This window comes from Limulus polyphemus, unplaced genomic scaffold (genome assembly GCF_000517525.1).
Source record: "Limulus polyphemus unplaced genomic scaffold, Limulus_polyphemus-2.1.2 Scaffold722, whole genome shotgun sequence".
Classification (NCBI taxonomy): domain Eukaryota; kingdom Metazoa; phylum Arthropoda; class Merostomata; order Xiphosura; family Limulidae; genus Limulus; species Limulus polyphemus.
In genome coordinates this window covers 431819-447183 of record NW_013666332.1, presented here as the reverse complement: position 1 = coordinate 447183, position 15365 = coordinate 431819, and the positions used below count along the sequence as shown (strand labels likewise).

Genomic DNA, 15365 nt, shown 5'->3' with positions numbered 1-15365 from the left:
GAGGGTGATTAAGTTTCCAACGCTCCAGGTATGCCAGTTTTTATTCCCCGGCCAAAGGTCGGATACTTTTCTCACAGGCCTCGTATTCCTAATATGTCAGCACTGTGTGGCAAGCAATCCAAAGATCATTAGAAAGAAGAGGGCTGTGAGCAGAACATAAAAAAAAAATTGCCTTATAATAGAGAATTGGCATAAGCATGATGAGCAAACAAAGGAACTTTTAGACATGTTAGACAAAGCAGAAAATTTATGACAATTTATTCTTCGTCTGATCCAAATTTGAAATTAGTTTTCACATTTGATGTTTGTTGTTTTCAGTCTGGCTTTTCAGTGTATAGCCAATTAACAATGGGTACATGTAGTTGCATTTCTTTTGTCATCCACTTTCAGGTGGATTTGTGATTTTTTATCATTTTTTACACTAATTTTTTTTACATTTTATTTCTCAATAAACCATTGGACAATATCTCTAACCAATTTGTAAAACAGGTCCAATATGGAATAGTTAAAGATATGACAGGCAAATGAGAATATTTCAATATAAAGTTGTTTACTATACATCCTTTCAATTCCTGGATTTACATTGACTTTGACTGACCATGAAAATTCATTTTAAAGGTAGTGCATTTATAATAGCAGTGTGCAATAGATGGTGTGATTAAAACACAATACTCCTTCATGACAGGACGACACGACTTTTTGCTTTTATTGACTGTCAAAGACTGCATTTTGAATGAGCTGCATCTCATGAATTAGTCATAAGCATAGTTACTATTTTATATTGTTTTAGAAATTTAAGAATGATGCATTTCCAAGTTGACACTATTTTAGTAATATTTATTTAATGACCTTGTAGAGTGATATTGTTTTGTGAAATTGTATGGCAAAGTGTGTGTTTTTTTTATTTATCATGTTTACTGACTGGTATGTCCTAGTCACCAAACTGACAAATCATAAGTCAGTGGTACTTCAAATTCTAGTGGCTAGTAAATAATCTAGATTTATAGTGGCAAATCATGAATCAATTTCTATTAGCTAGTAAATAAGAAATTCATGACTGACTACTATAAATCTAGATTATTTACTAGTTAATAGAATTTAATTCATGACTGACTACTATAAACCTAGATTATTTACTAGCTAATAGAATTTAATTCATGACTGGCTACTATAAACCTAGAATTATATTAGCTAGTAAATAAGATAGGTTTATAGTGGCAAGTTGTGAATCAAATTCAATTAACTAGTAACTAATCTAGATTTATGGTGGCAAATCATGAATTAAATTCTATTAACTAGTAAATAATCTAGGTTTATAGTAGCCAGTCATGAATTAAATTATATTAGCTAGTAAATAATCTAGATTTATAGTAGACAGTCATGAATCAATTTCTATTAGCTAGTAAATAATTTAGGTTTATAATAGTTAGTCATGAATTGAATTATATTAGCTAGTAAATAAGATAGGTTTATAGTGGCAAGTTGTGAATCAAATTCAATTAACTAGTAACTAATCTAGCTTTATGGTCACAAGTCACATTCTATTAGCTAGTAAATAATCTAGATTTATAGGGCTTCTTAGATGTTAATACTAATTCTCAGAAAATTGCTTCAGTCAAACCTGAGAGGTTCTATAACACACACACCAGTTGCATTTTTAAAAACTTTTATAAGTAAAATGAATTCTAAAAATGTAAATTTTAAAATAAGGTAGTCTTACCTCTAAAATTCTGTAAGCCACAATACCCAAAGTGAAAAAAAATAAAGTTGGGAACTAATGAGTGTGAAAATTATATAGAAAAAGTTATAAATCTATAAAAAGGGATAATTTTACCATGAAGCAACACAGTATTGGTTAGAATATGTAATATATCTACTTTATTTGTTAGTTTTTATTGTTTCTAATTTTAGTTCTTAATATTTATCATTTTACTATTATGATTATTCTACATATTAGAACTAACTGAAATCTACTATGCTGGCTGAGACAAGTTTAACTTTTATCATGGTGTAGTAGTTTGTACTTGTACATCTATCCAGGACTATCTTAAGCCTCCTGGCCTGGCTGAACCTTACATATTATATCATTAATAGCAAGGGCACCTAACTGATAAATTAATGTGGTCTAATCAGTAATAAGTAATATAGTGTGATCATTATATTTAATTAGCTATGCTTATTAATAGGTATATATGTTCAGTTCTAATCTGTGTAAATATCTTGCTTTGATTGGAAGTTGATATTAATTATTAGACAAAAAAATAATAATTGGACTACAACAAAGATGTAGTCAAGTGGAGACATAAATAAATCCAGAACCAGGGAATGATAGAATCAGACCAGTCTTATAGAAAGACTAAACTGAAGAATAATCAGACATAAAGCATTCTTCTCAGCAAGGTACCCCCCTTCACCCTTGACACCTTCAATTTATAAAAAAAAAGGGATCAGTTAGAGAGTTAATGGTTTACTCTACATGTGAAGCCAATGATGAAAAGAACAGATGGTGGCATAAGCAGATATGAGGAATACTATGTTCTCCTCTTGTAGAAGAAGATTCTCATGGGAGCAGTACAGTCCAATATTATGAGTGGACATACTCCAGGGGCTGTAAGTCCTCTTCATTCATAGTAAAAACAAAACAAAAAAAAGCCATCTAGGAAGAATCAAATAAAGACCTGAGCTGTCCCAAAGAAAAGGCTCAGCAACATGAGGTCATTACAATGGGAATATCAAAAATAAGAAAGATGATACCCATCCCGGGTGGAGCTGAGACATCTATTGAGAATGGACTTTCCCCTCAAATATCTCTAACACCATAAAAAGGCATGCATGCAGAGGTGAGAAAGGTACCTACCAAGGCAGATAGCACCCTCTGTCCACTTTTAGAGGTCAATACCTTCTTATGAAACCTCAGCACAGAAGGTGGAAATGTGGCTAGAATAAACAGAAAGGTTAATAAGCATCAAGAGTACTAATGGACAAATTGATGTAAATAAAGAATCTCCTAAGAATAGAGCACACTGTCTTGTGTTTATTTTTCTTTTTAAAAATATTTCAGAATTCCAGTCACCCTTAAAATAGGTAACAGTGGGGGTTGGGCAGAATACCAAGTATGATGAGCTGTAACATGAAACTTGTGCTCTGAGAAGACACAGATGTTCTTCTGAATGAGAATTTGGGTAGGGCAAGTAACACAAATGGAGAAAAACAGAGGTTACCCTCTCTTGTAGCCCCAGTCTTTAGTAGGAAATCCTTATCATGATATAAGTACAGAGCCTTCCTAGGAAAAAAAAAAGGTACGCATCAATGGTAAACATCTGATCATTTCCCACCTGAAGTGAGCACCAGAAGAAACTACATCTTCAGGAAAAGATGGTACAATGAAAAAGTTGCTAAAGGTTCAAAAGGAGGGAAAAAAATACATTCTAAGAAAAAACTCAAGTCCCACTGAGGATGCCATTTAGGTAGTCACAGACAAAGTAAGCAAAAATCTTGAAAAAGATCTGAAAGAGTGGGGACGAGAGAGGAAGATGATTTCTGTGGCATCTAAAAGTGGCAGAGAGGACAACTCTGTATCCTGATGTAGCAGAAGTAAACAAGTGATGATCATGAAATAAGTACATGAAAAATGAGTTAATCTGCTGAGAAGTTTGAGAAAGGTAAATAGAATTTCTAAGGTACTAACTTCTCAAGATGGACCAACAAGATTGGTATATGGCACAGGGATCAACATGTGCAAGAATGTGACAGCATTCTAGCTACATGAGAGGAGAAACTGGCTTTTTTAACAAAGGAATCCATAACAGCCAGCCATAAAGCTGTAACAACAACATTGTTGTGGGAGATTGACATTTGAGGCTGGTGTACGAGATGTTTTGAAAGACGTAATGGGAGAGGACTCCTTTGAGATAGATGAAACAATAATAGAAACCAAGGTTAAGCAGGCCAGTACAGAGAAATAAGGAGAACTTGAGATTTCAAAAACTGATCTTGGCCAATACCCAAGGACTAAAACAAAGGGGATGGTAGACATAAAGATTCTCCAAAGGCTGGCTCAAAGCATCCACTACTAGGTTAGTGGAATCTGGGACTAATAAAGAGGGAAATAATTTACTGCAGTGCTAAATACATTGAACATAGGATGACTTAGTCAATGCCATAGTCACTAAAATACTGAAGAAGCCAACTATCTCGGGAAAGAGAATGTTTGTAACACCTGGCATGGGACAATCTTGGAGATATGTATATGATAGGAATGTAGTCAAAGAAGCACAGAGTCTGCAGCGAAACAAAGGCTGTAAGATTGAGTTCCACTCTGATTCTTGATATACACTACCAAAGTAGATTTGTCTGTGTGACGTAAAACATAACAATGGTAAGAACTCTTGACATGCATGATGAACTACCCATAATTCCAAAAGATTAATATGAGAAATACATACCTGAGGAGACCAGAGATCCAAAGGCAGAAGTTCCACAAACACAACACATGAGTCCTTGTGAAAGGCATTTGGATTAAGCAGAGCCTACAGTGGAAAACTCTCAATTCAATCAAACTTGAATGTAACTGACAGTAGCAGGAGAAATGAAAATTCTTTGAGACAACAGGTCTGAAGATAGATGTTACTAAAAGATAAAATCCCATTGAAGGTGTTTCATGTGAGCACAACCCAAGGTAATTGTCTTGTACAAAGAACCCCCAAAACAGACGAGACATCTTTTAAAGATGGAGGAGGGGAGAAAAGTAAGACAGAGCTGAGACTCCAGAGATTGCAAAGTCAAAGGTGATGGGTGGAGAATTCCTCAAAAAGTGTTTATCAAAATCCTGGCTACATCAAATACTGAGTAGGTACAAGCTGAGACTTGAAATGATGAATAATCCCACCCAGAAAGAAAGCTAACTTGGTTGTTAATTGAGTGTGAGTCAATGACTGAGCAAGAATAATTTAGTCGTCCATAAAATGATGAAAATCAATATTGACATAAAGTGTTGATCAGACTGAAAAGGAGGACCATAAACTGATAAATGCTCCTTATAGATAAAGTGAAGAAAATGTTGAAAAGACAGGTGAATCGAAACATGTTAGTAAGCAATTCTGATATCCACTTTTTCCCTCCATAAACCTTGATGAAAAAACTCCATAAGATCTCATAGTTTAAAACTTGAAATGAGGAATGTCCAGATAATGATTGAGATGGGAAAAAATTTAATAGTGGTCTCCATTTGGCTGATTTCTTCAAAATCATGAAAATATCTGAGGTTTACCTGGGGAAACATGTAGTACTGTTTTGATAGTCATTTTCTGTAAAAGGTTCTAAACTTACTTATCCAAACTTTGAATATAAATTGGATCAGAAAAAAGAGGAAAAGCAACTGGAAAAGTCAGAAGTGGAAGAAGGTGATGAAACTTGAGAGAAAATTTGAATTGAAAAATCTGATGAGCTCAAGGATTCCAAAGCCAAAGATTCCACACATTAACACTGGATCCCTGGCATCCTCCCAAAAAGAACTGAGAGGAGAAGCTGATGATAAAAGAAGAAAGTCAATGCTTCCCATTTGATTCTACATTTCACAACTTGAAAAGACCTTAAATAACAAAAACTATCAGTAGAAGGCAGAAAAATAGCAGATTCTGTTAGGTTCTGATGGTTTCCAGCTTCACATGAGGAATGTCTATGTAAAGACTAAAATGGGAAAGATCTAATACCGGTCTCCAATTGTGTGATTTCTTCAGCACTATGAAAAAATGTGAGTAAAAACATCGGGGAAACAAGAAGCACTGTCTTGATAATCCCTTTATGAAAAAGGTTCAAACTTCTTTATCCAAAATTTGAATACAAATTTTATCAGACAGAAGATAAATGTAAACTTGAAAAGTCAAAAATGGAGTATAAGGATAAACCAGATAGAAATCTGAATAACTCAAGGACCCCACAGCCAGGGATTCCACAGATTATACAGCATCAAACAAAAAAAGACTGAGAAAAGAAGCTGTCAGGAAAAGAAGGGAGTCAATGTTTGGGTTGTGAATGCTCACCCCATTTGCTTTTATGTTTCACAACTTATCAAAAAACAAGAAAGTCATGTGGTAACTGAGAACAAGTCAGTAAGTGCTACAGAAAGTGAAGCAGTCATTTGCTCTTGAAACAATTATTAACTCAAAAAAAGGTGAAAAAGCCTTAGCAGAAGAACCAGCTTGTTGTTCTTGAGGAGAAGAAAGCAGATGATGACCTATCATATTGGCATTCATGAAATCCTAATACTTGCTAGTCCCACCCATAGAAGGCTCTACATTAATGGCTCACATATGGCAGTCGATATTGATAGAAGCAGTAGAAGAATATAGGGAAAGATTAACTGAAGTATTGACTTCAGAGGTAATGTGAACTTCAGAATTCATCATGAAAAAAGATTGCACATGATATGAACAGCACAACTGTCAACAAAAAAAATCTAAATAATGGTGGGAAAGCAGATCTTACACTTATATATGCAAAAGTCACATGGAAGGTGAGAGATTGGAGAACTATCGGTAATTTACGTAGACTGTGTAATGCATAAAGAACATCAAAACTTTTAAGTTGCAAATTTGTTGATAGCATGAGAGGCTTGCAGTTTTTCAGAGGTAAGACTACCAAACTTGAATTTTGTAAACCCCCCCCCTCAATACTATTGTGAAAATTTCTTTCTCTTTTTATAGTCTGTAGAAGTCAAGAAAAATTGTGGGAGGAGTTCAACTATGAAATAAACAAAGAAACATGCATACAAAAATACAATAGACAACTGCTACATAGATTCTTAGAGAATAACTTACATTCTTAGTGGCTACTGGAAAATCTAAAATGTTTGGCTAGTGAATAATAACTTTTTCGGTTATTGGATAATCTACATTCACATTATCAAATCCATTCTCGGTTGGACAATGTCAAATGTACATTCTCAGTGGATGAATGTACATTTCCAGACAAATGCTAAGTGTGAAGCTACATTCCCAGTTGATAACAGCTTATCTAAATGTTTAGTAATTAACAACTATAAATCAATATTCCATTAATTTTACATTCACTTTGATTTTTTCCCCTAATAGCTTTACATTATTCATGCTATCTACACTGTTTTGTGTGTAAATACAGCATTAAAAAACTAAAAAGATCAAGGTGGTCATAACATTTTTATATATTTTATGCCTTGTTTTATTATGTATACATGTATTATCTATTCTAATATAAAAGAAGTGTATATCTGGAGGATAGCCTATTTGTTTATTTTTTTGTTTGCTTAACCTAATGTTAACAAATTTTCTATGCTTTGGGTTTACAGGAACAGAAGAAACAAGATCTGATCATTCTTAGTAATTGTAAAGTTACAATCCAGATAATAAGAACTGATCAGTTGAGAATGCAACATTTTCAACTATTTCTGCTTATAAAATATTTCAAGCAAAACAGAATTAAATTTATGCTTCAGGGTTAACTTTGTAAGCTATGCACAATCCTGAATGTTCTATTTATTTACTATTTAATTGAATAATATTAGTAAATATACATTTAAAATGAAGCTTCAGAATTTCATATAGTTTTTTAGAAAGACAGAACACATTAGACTAACCTGTTCTACAAGAGGCTGGAACTCCCTTTCATGGTGACTCATGGAATCACTGGCTTGTTGGCGACTGCTGCTTGAGAATGTTTCAGTACTCAACAAACTATCAGTTGGAATAGTTTTCATTTTTGTTCACTTCTGCAGTATTTAACTCAAGGTTTGACTCTTTCAATTCAGCATCTATTGACCTATCTAGAGTGTAGTGAGACACAGAATGCAAGCAAGGTAACTGTGAATGTGAACACTCATTGGACTTAATACTGTTTTTTTGTACACATGTAAGTTTCTGAGGACAAGTTTTCCATGCACTTGAAGATTTCTGTTCTTGAAGGACAGTCTGAAATGCATTTGCAGAATCACGTACAACATCTTCACGAAGCAATATTATTGTTCCTTTTGTAGATTTAGATATATTTTCAGATTTTTTGGCTGTTCCAGTTTTTTGGTTAAAAAGATTTTGATTGTTTTTTAGTAACAAAGAACTGCCAGACTGAGTTTGCATACAATTTAAAAGTGTTTGTCCTGACACAGATTTTGCAGAAGTTACCTGTGAAATTCCAGATGTTTGCATCATACTACTATGAACATAAGGAAATTTTAGTTGTGGATAGGTATTTACCTTTCCTACTGCATCACTCCTCTGAGCACTACCAACACTAAACTGTCTGTGATGTGGAGCTTTCCGATATTCCATTACCCCAGGAGCATTCCTGACCGGTATCCAGCCTCGTTTCTTCTCCATATTTTTTGTACATATTGAATGACTGTGCATAACAGGGGCCCTTGATGATTTTGCTGCTGTTACACTTAGAAAAGAAACTGAAGATTTGTTATATTTTAATTTAGAGTTTGCTTCAGGTACCTCAGCTGATGAATTTTCATTCAAAGTCATTACAGTCATTTCACCCGATGACTTACGTTTAATCACCACTGTTTTCAAACCAACTTTTGGTGTTGACTTTGAAGCTGAAGCTGTTGTTTTGATATCTGAAGTGACAACTCTATTAGAAGTTGCAGTTAAAATAGGTAGAGTAACATTTGCAGTTCTTATCACATTAACAGGCTGTTTGGAAGGTACTGATGATATTTCTTTGAGAAAATTCATCCATCCTGTTGAAAAGGTACCAAAACAAATATGCTCTGCTCATTATGGTGTAGAATCTACAAGGAGAGTAAAATCTCCCTGTGTTTTAAAATTAGCTGTAGAAACATCAAAATTGAGTCTTTCTCATGAAGCAACCACAACAACAAAAACCTCTAACTTTTCGAATAAAAAGCAGTTAGAAACGGTGAATGGTGAAACGAGTCCAAAAACACTAAATGTCACTCCTGTTGATGAAGTTTCACTAGGTGGTGCAGTAATTTCAGCACCATGTGTTAAAGAGATGTTAAGAACAAGAAAAGCTTTATCTTTTGCTGGAGTAATACCAAAAACTTTCAACAGCACCATTTTGGAGGAATTCAGACCATTAATACACCTCAAACCTCTGTAGAACACCTAGAACAGTAAATGCCATCTCTTCTGTTTATGGGGCACCAGGAACTATAAACATCCCTCATTCAACTCATGTGACATTGAAACAAGCAAAACCTATCATCCCTCCAGAAACAACACTAAAATATTCCATATCTTCTTTTCAAGAGCAATCTCAACCAAGTTCCATTCCTTCACTTGAAGTGCTACAAAAGACATTAAGTGTCACACCTGCAGTTGAAAATTCTGTAGAAGGAATGAATTGCACCCTTTCTTCTGAGATGACACAAAAACCTGTAAGATCCAACATTTCAAACGAAGGTAAGCTAGATAAGTTCAAGTGATACCAAAAATGGTAAATTCCACTACTTTTGTTCAAGTGATACCAAAGACCCATTATATTCCAGTAGGAATAAGACTTCCTAACGTTCTTTTCATTTGAACAAGAGGAATATAGTCTACAGATTCTGATGTCACATGAATAGGAGAAGTGGAGTTTATTGTACCTGGAATCACTTGAATAGATGGGGTTGAGTTTAATGTTTCTGATGTGACATCAACAGAAGCAGAATTTACTATCTCTGAAGTATCTTGTATACGAAAAGATGAAGTAGAGTTTAATGTTCTTGGTGTCATCTGGGTAAAAGAGGTAGAGTTTACTGATCCTGGTGCTACACAAACAATAGGAGTGAAATTTTTTGTTCCTGGTGTTATATGATCAGCAGAAACAGGGCTTCCTATTATTTTTTTGACCTGAACAAGAGGAGTAGAGATTACTGTTCCTGGTGTCACTGGAATAGAAGAGGTGGAGTTTAATATTCCTGGTGTCACTTGAACGGAAGAAATGGAATTTACTGTCTTTGTAGTAGCTTTCACAGAGCACGTGGAATTTACTTTTATGTTTGTCATAAGAGTAGATGGAGTGAAATTTACTGTTCTTGTTGTCACACGAATAGGAGTGAAATTTAATGTTCCTGGTGTCACTTGAACATTAGAGGTGGAGCTTTCTGTCCTCTGCATTTTAACAGATGGAGTAAAGTTTACAGTTTTTGGTGTCACAGGATTAGAAGGAGTAGAGTTTACTGTTTCTGATGTAACTTTAACAGATGGAATGTAGTTTAGCATTTCTGATGTCACCTTACTAGAAGAGGTTGATCTTGTTTTCAGTGAATCTTTAACAGACTGTCTGGAACTTACTGTTTCTAATGGAACCAAGTCTATTGTTTTTGATGCCATTTTACCAGTAAAAGTGGAGCTTATTCTTCCTGCTATCAACTCAGAATCAGAGAAAGCACTTGCTGTCTCTGATTCATCTTCAACAAAAATTTCAAAGTTTACTGCTTCTGGTATAGCTTGAATGAAAGGACTGGGGTTTACAGTTCCTCTTGACACCTTACAAGAGAAGTTTACTGTATCTAATGAACCATCAACTGAAACAGAATTTACTGTTTTCATTGTAGCGTTGCAGAAGATGTCTAATTTCCCCTGTACACCTTCAACAGAAGGAATCGAAATAGATTTTCCTGGTGTTATTTTACCCAACTGATTGAAATCACCATCTTTTAATATTACGTTGATGGGTGAATCACTGTTCATACTTTGAAATGGCAAAGAATTGATCACTGGTGTGTTTTGCACTTTCATCACATGCATAGACGTCTTCATGTTTTGGGTTGTATTTTCCTCTCGTCCTTTTTTTTCAGTACATACAGACATCAGGGGTTTAGAATTCATGACTGATACTGCAGTATTTGTTTTGGAATCCCCCAGTGAACTATAATTTTTTAGTACTCCAGATTTAATAGTTGTACTAAAGAGTAAAGTCTTCAAAGCAGGATTACTGATGTTACTCACTGGAATAATAAGTTTTCCAGCAATTTCCTTCCCACCTCTATTTACAAGTTTGGCTCCAAATCTAATTTCACCATCAGATGCCTCTGTTCTATCCTTCTGATGCTCTGGCTTAATGCTTCTAGTCTCAAACATTTTACTCTCTCCTACACTGGGGAAAGCAGAACATGTAGCTGTTTCAATGATAGGTTTGGTTAAATAAGAGTTACAATCTGATCCTTTCGAAACTTCCAGAACCTCCTTCTTTGCTGTACCTACAAATGGTCTGTTTGTCAAAAAAACAGGAATTCTGTGTATTTTTCTCATCATAATGGATGATCTTTCTTCAGAAGTTACAACTGATAATACAGGTGCTGTTGTTTTATTAGATAAAAGCATTTCCATTTTACAATCTTCCTCTTCTAATGCTGGTGTATTGAAACTGGTAGTACATATGTTTCCTTCTGATACAAGAGTAGATTTCACTTCAATTTTTGAGTTCTTTATTGCTTTGTCTCTTTCATGACCTAACATCACATTAGAATAAAGTGCCCTAGAATACAACTTATCATTAAGGGTTAAACTATACAAGGGAGAAAGGTGGGCTACACATTCTGATCCTGAATCCCCAATTAGTTGTTTATCTTCCTTCAAAGAACTTTTTTGCTGAGATGTACATTTTTTCACTAGTAGACGCACCTTACTGGCTGAAGAGTCGGGTATGGAGTTACCACAATCATGCAACTCGGGTAGACTAGCTGATGACATAGTCTCAGTACTACTACTACATATCATTACATTGAATATATTATTCTTATCTACATTAATAGCTTCATCTCTTTGAAGTCCTATTGTTTCATCCATAAAATTTCTCATTTCACTATCACTTGACATAGAAGTCCAAGATGTAGCTTTGGTTCCTCTAATATCCATTTTTTCTATGCCTTTACCATCAGGACTAGATTCAAAATTATCTGTAAGTTTACTAGTGAACTCTTCTGGTATGATATTCACAGAATTAGAACTGTTAAAGTTTCCATAACTGTATGAAGGACTTGTATTTTTTACCTGTTTATCATAAAAGCTAGACAGTAATGATGATGAATTTTCACTTTTATCATCTGTAGAGCAAGATGTTGCAAACTGCAGTGATGCCGATTCATCTAAAATAGAACATTTCATCTCATTACCTGAAGGATGACTGCACTGTTTTGCTTTATCACTTTCCTTAACAATCATGTTGCTTTTTTTTAATTCCACAGAAGATAAACAATTCTCAGATGATTTAGCAGAATTAATATTTTCATTTTTTTCACAGTTAATCTGACTTATTTCTTGATCCATAGATGATGAAATCTGGAATGATTCTTTACATACCAAACTCTTTCGTTTTGTATTGTCAGTATCCAAATAATCTTTAGATAAAGATACTGAAGGCTCAAGAGGTTTCTCACAATCTAAGGTTTTTCTTCTTTCTTCTTCAATTTGAATGAATTTTTCAAAAGAAGATATAAAAGAGATAGAACAGTTGTGAGATCTTTGTAATTGCACCCCACTTGCAGCATCTTCAACTGAAATATTCTGGGCACTTTCATTTGCTTCTCTAATATTTAATCTTTGTGATTCATCAGAACTTTCTTCCTGAGCTATAGAGTTTATGGTGCATGTATCATTAGATGTACTATGTGTTTCAACAATTTGTGGAAGGTTCGAATTTGTTTTTTTTATTCTTCCTCTATGGTCACTGGCTTTTTTATCTACATCATGCATATGACTCTGAACTAGTTCTTTCTCTCTTTGTAATGAAGAATTCACAGTTCCATACAAAAGGTTGACAGAGTTTTTCATACTTGGTGAAACTGTTTTGAGATTACTCAAGGATAAGTCATTTATCTTTTTACATTGAATGATAGAGGAGTTTTCCCCTGGACTAGAAACACCAATAGAAACTTCAGATTGTCCTGTTTCATGCGACTTTCCCTGGGCTACACATGGCTTAGACTCTAGAGATGAAAATTCTAAGTTCATAGGAGAGACGGGACTACACGACGCTTCTTTCTTTGAGTGCACACTCATTTTGTCTCCATATACAGAACACGTACTTACAAAAGGACCCAATGAATTATCCCGAGTACTTTGAAAGTCTTTTCTAAAACTTTTTGACACAAATTTCTCAGACTCTCTATCTTCAGGTGTCATTAACTTTACAACTGTAACTTTCAGCTTCTTAGTGCTTTGTCCAGTATCCACATCTGAACTTTTTCTTTTTGCTTCAATACCATGATGCTTCATAAGTGCTTGCTGCACAAAATGTGTAGTGTTTGGATCAGAGAGAAACTTTGGGGAGAGTATATCTGACAATACCACAACTGGTTTTTTCACAACTGACTTGACTTTTGAAGTAGATGTCTTTTCAAAATTGTCCACAACTTTTGGGATGTATATAGATTTCACACTTCCTAAGTCCAGTCTAGATAAAACTACCTTTACAGTCTGTGTATCAGTAGGCTTCACTGATTCAGCAGTGGTCACCTCAACTCTTGGTAAAATTACCTCAGATGGCATAAGACCTGTTTTGAAAGAATCACCTGTTACAGATGGAACCTCACTCAAATAATGACTTTCCTTTTCACATTCACTCAATGTTTTTCTCCTCTTAACATTCTCAGATTCTTGTTCTTTACCAAAACCACACACACTATCTTCAGTAGTTTCAGCAACAGTTGTGGACACGAGTTCATTTTCCACATTATTAACAGTGAACGTACTACTTGTATAACACACAGCTGTACCACTGATAGAAGATACAGTGCTTTCACAGGAAAAAGGCAATATTGTATTTACGCTTGGAGACAAGTTATTTTGACAAGATAAACTTGTTTTCTCATGTATAGGTGTACTAATGGTTGAGGACATAGTGTGTGTGCTAGGTACAAATGTTTCAGTGCATGGAGTTACAGTACAGGATGACTTCATATCAACACTAGACTCATTGCTTCCACTTGGTAATGTAGTGTCGATGGCTTGAAAAATATTTTTTGCATGGAGTGGAACGGTATTAATGCTAAAAGACACGCTGCTTGCCCTATTTAAGGATATGTTCATATCAGATGAAACATTATTTGTACAAGGTGAGATTATGTTAGCAACGGGAGACAAACTGTCTGCAAAAAGCGATGTTCTGTTGTTGGGAGACATAACGTTTAAATTAAGTGAATTTGCATTAATTCTGGTAGATATATCATTTTCCAAAGGAAATGATAAGTTCATAATTGGTGTATTTTTTTCACATGGGATGCTTAAGTTTGTATTGTAAGGATTAATTGCACTAGGGAAAACTGTACTTATGCTAGAAGGCACTGTAGTTACAGAATATAAAGTCTTATTCATACTAGATGATATACTTTTTTGAATAAATAAAGTTCTGCTTACATCAGAAGGAAAACTGCTTGCACAAGAAAGTGGTGTGTTCACCTCATTCTGAGTATAACAATAATAATTTTCTTTTGTTCTATTTAAATAACATGTTTCCATAACAGCTGGTAGACACACTCTGTGATCTGACACTAAATCAGTCTCCTTACCTAAAGAGCTGCTATACTGCATGGCAACATTCAGTTTACAATTGTTTGCAATGTACGATTTACAAAGTGATTCCACTTCCTTCCAGCACTTGTTTGCTTTTAATAGTTGGCACCTCAGACATTCTAACACCATAACAAGGTCTTTTAACAATGAAAATGAAACCCCTGGAATATGCGTGTCCAAAATAGGATGACTATAGTTATAAATGTAAGGAGGCCTTCCATCATGATACAAACTGGCTAGAATTTCTGGTTCCTCTGAAGGCGTAGAACATCTTCCACCACATTTACACTCTATTTGGGACACTGAAGTGACATTACCTCCAGAACTACGAGCCAAATGTAAAATGTCATTAATTTCAGTGTCTTCTTGCTCGCCATATATGCTCTTATGGAGATTGTACAAAACACTGATCTTGTCATCAGTTGGGTCTAAACTAAATGAACTCAAAACACACTCATATGCTACGACTGGCCATCTACTGGCAAAAAGTGTACCAAATTTATTGTAAACAGAAGATATGTGAACTTGTAGCTCTTTTACTTCATCAGTGCTCCCTTTAATACTTATTGCTTCTAGATAGTTCAGGTCTGATGTCAAGCCTCGTACATACATCTCTATGTATAATGGAAACAAACTTGGCCCATACTGAAAAACAGAAGCATTGCATGATGATTAAATATTATCATAAGCATAAATACTAAAAGTATTTCTAATTCATGAAAATCAACAATTTACACATTCATTTAAAGTATGCAATAATACACATTTCTTCAATCACAAGTGGTGATAACCTAGTCTAAGCATGTGTGTGTGTGTGTGTGTGTGTGTGTGTGTGTGTGTGTGTGTGTGTGTGTGTGTGTGTGTGTG

The 15365-nt window shown here is 34.7% G+C and overlaps 2 protein-coding genes across 2 annotated transcripts in view; both read right to left on the bottom strand.

Moving 5' to 3' along the window:
• LOC111085930 overlaps positions 1 to 8661 on the bottom strand; it is a 17530-nt gene extending 8869 nt beyond the window's left edge. The window contains exon 1 of the mRNA XM_022386825.1: positions 7613 to 8661. Coding sequence (XP_022242533.1) covers positions 7713 to 8507 — 795 coding nt within the window. The 5' untranslated portion in view covers positions 8508 to 8661 and the 3' untranslated portion in view covers positions 7613 to 7712. The remainder of the gene's footprint in view (positions 1 to 7612) is intronic.
• An 815-nt stretch (positions 8662 to 9476) lies between these two features.
• The window catches only part of LOC106460170, a 39170-nt gene continuing 33281 nt past the window's right edge, over positions 9477 to 15365 (bottom strand). The window contains exon 7 of the mRNA XM_013919855.2: positions 9477 to 15143. Within this exon, the coding sequence (XP_013775309.1) occupies positions 9477 to 15143 (5667 nt within the window). The remainder of the gene's footprint in view (positions 15144 to 15365) is intronic.